At 50.9% G+C, this 9,798-nt stretch overlaps 1 protein-coding gene across 1 annotated transcript; it reads right to left on the reverse strand.

Moving 5' to 3' along the window:
- Positions 1-512: 512 nt before the first annotated feature.
- On the reverse strand, positions 513-7,018 carry HSH2D (hematopoietic SH2 domain containing). Its single transcript, XM_079702834.1, has 5 exons — positions 6,879-7,018; positions 5,062-5,151; positions 3,893-4,058; positions 3,246-3,380; positions 513-1,100 (listed from the first exon to the last, which is right to left on the reverse strand). The coding sequence occupies exons 1-5, from the start codon at positions 7,001-7,003 to the stop codon at positions 576-578; spliced, it is 1,041 nt and encodes a 346-aa protein (XP_079558960.1). The 5' UTR covers positions 7,004-7,018; the 3' UTR covers positions 513-575.
- Positions 7,019-9,798: the final 2,780 nt, after the last annotated feature.

The following is a 9,798-nucleotide window of genomic DNA, read 5'->3' on the forward strand; positions in this document are numbered from 1 at the left end:
AAAGGGCTCAAACTGACCTGGCTTCGAATCCTGGTGCTGACACCCCAGCCATGTGACCTTGGCCACACCTCTTCTCCTCTCTGAACCTGGCTCTTCTTGATGTTTTTAATTTTAATTTAATATAATTTAATTGTTTTGGCTGCATCGCGCAGCTTGTGGGATCTTAGTTCCCCGACGAGGGATCGAACCCAGGCCCTTGACAATGAGAGCACAGAGCCCTAACCACTGGACTGCCAGGGAAATTCCTGTCTCTTCTTTAAAATGTGCAGAATGAGCCTACCTGATGGGCCTGCTCAGAGGCATAAAAGAAATAATGAACATGGAGGGTCTGGTGTGAGGCCAGGCACAGGGTAGGTGTCCTAGACGCCACTGCTGTAACATTACTATTATTATTATTACTATTACTAATTATTATTAAAATGACCAGGTCACCTTACTGGCAATCGCAGGACCAGACCCAAGCAATGTCTTTATTACATTCCTCAGGTCCCTGAGGGCTAGTGGGTCATGGCAGAGAGCAAAAGGTCCAGGTGTGAACGGCCCCCGGCAGAGAGGGTCCCAGAGCCGGGGCGAACCTAGCAGTACCCAGGGGCGAAGGGTGGTGGTAAGTGGTACTCTTCAGGGAGACAGTCCTGTGGTTCTTTCAAGTCCCTTGTCTCTGGTTTGGACACCTGTGAGGACAGGGCCCTCACTACTGCCTGGTGCCAGTCCCTGACCCTCGAGGTTGTCTCGCTCCAGCTGGCCGACCTTGAGGCTTTCCTGGAGGGCTCATCTCTGTTTCTTGGAGCTTGGCGGTCTGTGTAGACGTTATTTTTCCGGGCTGAGTCCCCTGCTCCAGCTCCAGAACTATGGGTCACCACCAATGGCCTGGCGTCCCAGAGCGATGAGCTCGCAGCCACCAGCTGGGATTTCAGCTGCTGCTGGACCTTCTTGCCCGTCCGGGGGAGCATCTTGAGATTCCTCCAGATTTTCTGGCGGGCCTCGTCAAGAGGAGATTTCGGGGGGCAGGAGGAAGTAGCTTCCTCCGTGGACGCCCCGTCCGGCTCTGCCAACGGCTTCCTTTCTTTTCGCCGATGGAGCAGGACTGGGTTTGTGAAGGCCTGAAACCGAGAGCAGGTGAGACCTGGGGCTACCCCACCTACCACAGCTCTGAATCTGCCCCAGAAATTGGGATCTGGGTTCCACCCAGACGTCCTGGGGCCAAGAAAGTCCCAGTGAGAACCCCCAAGCCTGATCCCACGACCCACCCTTCCTGCCTCAGTAAAGGGCTTCACTGTCTCCCTCAGTGGTTGGCAAACTTTTTCTGTAAGGGGTCAGAGAGGAAATGTTTTCAGCTTTGCAGGTCAGTCTATGTTTCATTACATTGTAGGGCCAAAGCAGCCAGAGATCATACGTCAGTGAGCGAGCGTGCCTGTGTTCCTATAATACTTTATGGACACGGAAATGTGGGTTTCATCTGATTTTCAAGGGTCATGAAATACTATTTTTCTTTTGATTTCTTTCAGCCATTCAAAAACGTAAAAGTCATGCTTAGCTCATGGGCCATACAGAAGGAGGCAGTGGGCCAGATGTGGTCCTTGGGCAGTAGTTTGCCAACCCCTGATCTACCAGGTTGTTCAGTTCCCCAACTTGGGTGTCATTTGTGGCAGATGCTGTCAATGCCCCATTCACATCCCTTTGTCCTGAGCATTTTGGTGCCCCCAGCTCCACTCCCAAATGCCAGGAGTGGGGACTCTGCCTTGGGGACTTCTTTGACCACTTTGCAGACCAGAGGTACCAGAGAATTAAAACCTCCCAGAGACAGCGCTTGACTAATGATTAATGGAAGGGAGGATCAGTACCACAGCTCCTTGCCCCTAAGGTGGGATAACTGAAGTGCGTGTTCCACAGAGTCCACAGGGGTAACCTGCTCATTACAGCACCCTCTTTTGGTGGCCCTCTCTCTCCTGACCCACTTTCCTGCTCCCCTCATGGCACCTCCTGGGATCACTTCCCAAATAATGGATGACTGAGGGACTCAAACCATGACAATGACCCTCTTCCCTTCACCCTCCACCTCCAAGCCATCAGCAAGATCCACCTTTAGGGCTCCCTTTCTAGTTTCTCCCACGTGGATACTGTCCCTGCCTCCTTCCCGCCCCCAGACAGCCCCTTCTGCAGTCAGCAGCCACAGGGAACACCATCAATCCCACCATGCTCAAGCTCTCTCATGGCTCCCCAGCACACCTGGAATAGATCCAAGCGCCTCACCCTGGCCCCAAGACCCTGCATGAATGACCCCTGCCGACTCTGGCCCCTCACCTCCCAACAATCTCCCTTTTGCTCACTCCACTCTGTCCACACATTGGCTTTTGTTGTTCTTCTGTTTTTCATCCTGAGCCTCAGGACATTTGCATGTGCTGTTTCCTCTGTCTGGAATGCCCTCCCTGCATCTCTGTGTGTGGTTGGCTCCTCCTCATCCTGAATGTCTCAGCTCTATGCCACCTACTCCAGGAAGCCTTCCCTGACTGTTCCCCCACCCTCACCTGCAAACCCACTGATGTGCCAGGTCCTCTCTGAGGGACAGGAGAAGCCAGATTCCCAGGCCTCCCAAAGCTCACAGTCTGATGGGAGAGGCAGGCAGGAAACATGAAAACTCATAAATAAGACTTTTCAAATTTTACAGACTGCTCTGTTGCAAATAAACAGGATGATGTGATGGAGAAGGCAGAGGGGCTACTTTAGGTCTGGAGACTGGGGAGAGAGATACTTGAAGAAGAAGTGATGAAAGAAGCCAGGCATGGGAAATCTGGGGGCAGAGCACACAGCACATGCAAAGGCCCTGAGGTTAGCTTGATGTGTCAGAACAGCAGAAGGGTTGGCAGAGGGGCTGAAGTTGGGCTGGTGATGGGTAGCGGGACCTGAGATCATAGTTGGGATTTTAATCTCAGTGCCTTGGGAAATCACTGAAAAGTTTTTTGTTTGTTTTTGGTTTTTTGGGGTTTTTTTTGCCACACCCCACGTGGCATGTGGGATCTTTGTTCCCTGACCAGGGATCAAACCCGCGCCCCGTGCATTGGAAGTACAGAGTCTTGACCACTGGACTACCAGGGAAGTCTCCCTGAAAAGTTTTAAGCTTGGAGCTACGGGATCTAATCTTCATTCTAGAAAGTCTCCTCGGGCAGCTGTTGGCCACCTCTGCTCCTGCACCCCCCTGCCCCACCTCCCACCTTCCAGATTGAAGGTGCCAGTTTTCTGTCACATACCTCCTCAAGTGGGGCCATGCGACAAGAGGAGGGATTCTGATGTTTGCTGAGGCCAAGAGCAGAGCTGGTGGCTTCCTCAGCCAATGCGTTGGAGAAAAGGAAGAGATCCTTATAATCCGCATTTGCTGGATCCTTCTGTGGGGCAGAGGGGACATGCAGCTTAATCCCAAGGAGGGTACAGGGATGGGGCTCTGGTCCCAGATCCTGGAAATGGGGACTCAGAGGTTGCCCCATCCACAAACCTTGTAAGGAAGAATGCCCCTCCCACAGCAGCTACTGAGGGCTAGGCCCTGCCCTCTGGGCCTTATAAGGAATATGCCACACTCACAGCCCCTTCTGAGGGCCTAGGCCACGCCCATCAATCCTTATAAGGAGATATGCCCCTCCCACAGCAGCTTGTGAGGGCTGGGCCCCACCCACTGAGTCTTATAAGGAAATACGCTATTCCTGTAGATCAGCCAAGTTTATACGTGGCACATGAATTCCTGCAAAAAAAAATCAGCCTGCGGGCCAGGGAACAAGGACCAGGAGGGGCGGGGCCACAAGAGAAACAGGGACCGCAAGACTGACAGAATCACAAGAGGCTGAGGGGGCTGAGGGAGCAAAAGAGTCTGGGGAGCTTGGCCCTTGGGGGTCCCAACCCTCACCTGCTGGCTGGGCTGCGTCAGCAGATCGCCGTGTGGCCGCAACGGCTGCTGCTGATGGAAGGTGACCAAGGCATCTAGAGAGGCATGGGCTCTCTCTTCCCCAGGGATGATGAAGCTCCCATCGTCTAAAAGTTTCACCATGAAGTGGTGGCAGCAGTTCTGAGCTCTGTGGAGACACTGCCATCTCATTCCCCATCATTCTGTTCCCACCCCCCAGCCCTTGACCTGGCAGCATCATGGCTACAGCCCAACTGCCTAGATTCCCTTGTAGGCTCCTTCACTCACTAGCCATGAGACACTTGGCAGGTGACTGCACTGTGCCTCAGTTTCCCCCTTTATAACATGGGGCTACTAAGGCTGACCTCAGGACTTCTTGTAAAGATGGAACAATCTACTGCAGGTAAAAGCTTAGCTCCGTGCCTGGCAACGGGTAAATGATCAATAGAAATGACAACAATGAAAACTGGTACAGGTACTGAATAAATGCTCCATTATTAATGAACGGATGCATTTACTAATGGCCCACTATGTGCTTACTACGTCTCATTTAATCCTCCCATCATGACTCTGGATTCATTTTAGCATTCTTATGTTAGAGATGAGGACTTTGAGGGAGGAACAGAAAGGGTGAGTAACTTGTCCAAGATCACACAGCGTCTTAAGTGGCAGAGCCAAGCCTTGGACTGTGTGACTAAAGGCCTAAGCTTTTCCCTCTATGGGGAACTCTGTAATAGGTCCATTTAAAAAATTCCTTTGGCCTGGAATCCTTTTGAAAAGTAGTTTGCGCTGCTGAATCCTCTAACTGAGATGCTGGATCAGGCATCGAGAAATTAAGGAGCTGGGCTGCCCTGGTTTTCCCTAACATGTCCCCCTGAGTGAAGTCAGGGAGTTGACATTTAAATGGCGGGGGAGAGGGGTAGTAAGGGGAAATGCAGCTGCCACTCTTGGGTCCTCAGCAGTTCCTGTTCTCAGACACACAGTCTCAGTTACCACCAGGCCCAAGTCTGTGGGTTACAGCCAGACCTGCAGCTGCCTACTCTTCAGTTAGATCTGGCCAGACCCTCGCACTGGTTGCTCACTGAGAAGTTGTTGTATGAAGCACCACTAGCTCCTCCAAGGAAGCCCCAGAGCCCTCCTGTCCCTGCCCTGGCCACTAGCCCAGGCCTTACTTGTAAGAGAGCGTGTAGCCCACGTGGCTGTGACTGACCCTGATGAGGAAGGATCCCAGTGGCTGTGACTCCAGCAAGTTCTCGGCATCTCTGGAAGGGCAAATACAGGAGAGAGATGGCTAAGCATACTGGCCAGACGTCCGGTACACCAGTCATCCCAGTACTGGTGCCCCCTGAGCCAGAGAGGCCTGTACTTTTCTGTTCTCTAACAAACAGCCTAAAAACCCTTCTTTTCTTGGTTATTTCAGACCTTGGGATATTCAGGGACAGGGGTGTTCTCCCAGAGTTGGCAGGAAGCCTCTGATGACCTTGACCATCTCTCAGAGCCCCTGCTTGCCTTCCCAATGCCTGGAAGGCACCCCCACAGAGGCACCTTTGGGTAGATCAAGGTGTCACAGGTAATAAAACAGGAGCTGCTCTTAGATGCATTTGATTTTTAAATCCAGCACTGCTTTTCATTAGCTGTGTGACCCCTGGTGAGGGTCAGTCCCTTTCTGACCTTCAGCTTCCTTAAGGCGAAAGTAATCTCTTACTCTCAGGGCCCACTTGAGGACAGATGACGTGCATGCAGCATGAGTGTGGGAACTGCCAGCTGGTAAGAACCCACAGAGATGCTCACTACAGTAACTCCCCTACACATGAACCTTCAAGATGCGAACTTTCAAAGATGCGAACGTATTATAAACCTCTTACAGTACAGTACTGTTGGGTTGGCCAAAAAGTTCGTTGGCCGTAAGATGTTATGGAAAAACCCGAACGTACTTTTTGGCCAACTCAATATACAGCCAATTGTGTTAGCTGGGTACCTAGGCTAACTTTGTTGGACTTCCGAACAAATTGGACTTCCGAACACGCTATCAGAATGGAACTCGTTCGTATGTAGGGGACTTAGTGTATTATTGTTACTATTATCCCGGGTTCACAAGAGTAACGTGGCCTTCTAGGAGACAGAATGGGGATTTTGGACCCGAGCTGTCTAATACAGAGGCCACTGGCCACGTGTGGCTGCTGAGCCCTTGAATTGTGACTGGTGGGAATTGAGATGTGATTTTAGCGTATAATACGTGCTGGATTTTGAGGACTCAGTGCCGATTACATGTTGAAATGAGAATATCTTGGATATACTGGGTTAAATAAAAAATATGATAAAAATTAATTCCACCTGTTTCTTTTCCCTCTTTTAACAAAGCTACTAAAAAGATTTAAAATTGTAATGTGTGGCTCACATTCTATTTCTTTTGGTGCACCCCAGAACTCAGAAACCATGCCCAGTTCCTCCTCTCTGTGGCTTTCACAGTTTCCTCAACTTCCTGCATGCAGAATGTGGCAATAAATGTTCTTTTCGCCATTTATTTAGAGCCAGCCCCTAGGGGTGAGTAGGTGGATTTGTTCATGTCCTCAGAGCTCAGTCTGATGTAGGAAGTGCATGTTGGTTAAATCCCTGATGGACTGAGGGCAGCTGTTTGGGGCACTGTGTTACGAAAGATTCTGAGGCTGCATTCCGCCATCATTGACTGGTGAAGTTGCATCCCCACCTGGGTGAGGTGGGGGGCGGGGGCCTGTCAGGTCCCTGGCAGTACTGGTTTGGTGGCCACTTGTATAGAGAAAGCTGAGGACCCGTAACTTGCTCAAGGTCACATAGTGAGTCCATGGAAGAGGCAGGATTCAAGTCTGGGACTCCAGCGCTCTTTTCACCCACGCTCTTAACACACTTAGCTGAGCTAAGCCCAGAATTCTGCAGCAAAAACCTGCCTAGAGTCAGGGCAGACAAGGGAAGAGGGTGAAGGGCAGGGTGGAAGGTGTGGGTGTGTCCTTACTCTCTTGAGATGGCACCATGGAACCACTCAGGGACCCCTCCACAGGTCAGCTGGTCCACCTGAGTCTGCACGAACCAGTCCAGTCTTGGAGGCAGTGGTGGGGGCAGCTTTCTGGCCTCTGTCATGGCTTCCAGGGGTGAGGGGTGACCTGGGAATGGGAGGGAAGAAAGAGAGTCAAGCCTGGTCCACCTGGTACCTTTGCTCTGTTCATGCAGCTCATGGTGTTTCCTCCTTTAAGAAGTCCTCCAGGCTGGACAGAGCAACAGGATTGAAGTTGGCTTGAGTTTCTTGAGCACCTACTATGTGCTGGCACTTTATGCACATTCATTCATCAACTTGTCCCAAACCCTCTCCACCAAGGATTTTTCCTTTTCCTTTTATTCTTATTATGTCACTACTACAAGTATTAGAAAGTCCCTTTTAAAAATATATGTATTTAAGAACTGAGTTTATTTAAATATTAAGTAACTATCACTGTCCTGGGAGGGATGTGGAGATGGCAAAATGATAAGTGAGTGAATGAAACAGCAGGTACACAGTAGGTGCCATAAAAGGTTGCCATGGTTTCATTAAATACTACAGAGATGTGGCCCCAAACAGTTGCTTCTGCCACCATCGTCACCATAAGTGGTGGCTACAGATGGCACACCTATAACTTGTCAGGTACATGGTTAATTCACACTCATTCTCAGCAGTTTTAAGCTCAGGTATCACAGGACTTCATGAGCCAAGACAGAGAAAACAGAGCTGGAAAACAGAAAGAAAACAGCAGCAATTTGCAAAACAGTATTCAGTGAAAAACCAGCAAAAGGGTTGTGCCCTGCTGGGTTGTCCACACATGACCCCTCACTTTTACCCTTAATTCTGTCCCCAAACTGCAGCTCGCCCCTTCTCCTCCCACCCACTGGTCTAACTTTTCAATATCTCAGAAGGTCTTTGTTACCAAGCTGTTTCCACAGGGAGGGGATGTGTTTATCAACCCAGTCAATATTGACTTTCTCCTGCCAGAAGACGGACACCAAGCACACCCTCTGGGGAAGGACCCAAAGGAATTCTGCAGCAAGTGAAATTAAATAGATCCATGAAGAAATGTTAAATGAAGCAGGGTGACAAATCAGTTGAGCCCAATCAGAGCCAGACAACCTGGGTTCAAACCCCAGCTCCCTCACTTAGCTGCTGTGTGACCTTGAGCAAGTCACTTAACCTCTCTGTGCCTGAATTTTCATCTGCAATTTGGGGCTAATGATGGTAATTATCTGAGAGGGTACAGTTGGCACAGCGGTAAGCACTGTATGTATATAATGAACATTCATGAATCCAGTAGTGATCTAACATGAGGTAATGTTTACAAGCTTGTTCTTTTTTTCTACCAGGAAGAACTCTTGCTTACCGTTCAAGAGTCAGCAAAAATATCCCTCCTCCAGGCAGCTTTCTTGCCTCTTCTCTAAGACAAAGCCCTGGGCACCCCTCTCTGTCCCTCACCTTCCTCACCATTCTGGTCTAGCCTTGCCTCATGGAGCTGGAGTGTCTCTGTCTGGCTCTGTCCCCCCCACATTAGGAGCTCTTGAGGATTGGGTCCAGGGCTAGGTTCTTTTGGATTCTTCTGGGTCCCCAGCATCACCTGGCACTGGGTGGGCACAGAGGAGGGTGCAGGGCTGTTGGCTGATGAATGAAGTCATACTGTTTTAAACTTCTGACCCTGGCATTGAGGCCTCCCTCACCTCCTCATCCCCACATCCTTGCTCTACCCAAAACTGTTCAAGCTGTCTTTCCTCTCCATGTCTTTGCCCATGCTGTGCCCCTGCCAGGAATGTTCTTTCCCTAAGTCCAGCTCTATTTTCCAGTGGTCACCTACCAGTGCCCCCAGAAAACTCCTCCTGCCTCTCTGGACCCCGCTAGCCCTGTCCCTCCTTCTGGCCCAACCTGGCCCCCATGTGCTATCTGCTCAAGGGTGGAGATGAGGCTGAGGCTCTTGGGGCCCCGGTCTCACCCAGCATGGGGTGGGCACAGAAACAGGCACGTACCTGGGAGAACCCTGGTGGGGGGCCCGAGGCCCTGACTCTGGCTGTGCCCCGGCACCTGCAGGACCCTGGGTTTCTGTTCAGGGACTGCACGTCAGCGGGGTGGGGCGTTGCCCCAAGTGGTTCCTGTTTCCTTAAGTAGGTGAGCCCTGGGCGGGGACTAGGACACCGCCACCGCTCCCCGCCCTGCCCCGTCTGCAGTCTGACGGAGCTGCTGAGCTGCATGCAGGTGGATAGACACCCTTGCTCCATCCAGACCTCAACAAGCCTTTACTGAACACCTGTTGTGTGCCAGATCCTCAGGGAACAAAAGAGGTGACCCCAAGACAGGCATAGGTCCTGCCCTCCCAGCATCTATAACCTGGTGAGAAACGAAGAAAAGTGAGAAATGATTAGTCATTGTTTCAAAGTGGACAGCCTGTCAGGAAGGGGGAACTGGAGTTGCAAGAACCCCGCAGAGGGGGGCCTAACTGATCTGGAGGAAAGGCCTTGCTGGGGGTCAGGTAGGAGTCAACTCTTTCTTGCACAGAAAGAGTGCTCTAGGGGGAGGGAACAGCATAAGCAAAATCCCTGAGGCAGGATTGAGCCTGGACAGGCTGAGGCCTCACTGGGTGCCACAGGGCTGCATTATGACTTCCTCTGTAAGAAAACAAACAAAAAAAAGAACACACCCATTTAAAATTATTTTTTATAACCGCCTTGATATCAAGACCAACGTACCCTGGGCTGGATTTATTTTATATATTCATTATTATTGTCTCCATTTTTTTCTCCTGATTTTAAAACACTAAAACATTTTGGGGGCCCCTACACACATTGTGGGCCCTGAGCGTGGGAACCCCTGCCTAACAGATCAGCTAGCCCCAGATGCGTGCTGGCTGCCTCACCCGTCCCCCGCA

This window comes from Hyperoodon ampullatus (assembly GCF_949752795.1).
Source record: "Hyperoodon ampullatus genome assembly, chromosome: 4".
Classification (NCBI taxonomy): Eukaryota; Metazoa; Chordata; class Mammalia; order Artiodactyla; family Ziphiidae; genus Hyperoodon; species Hyperoodon ampullatus.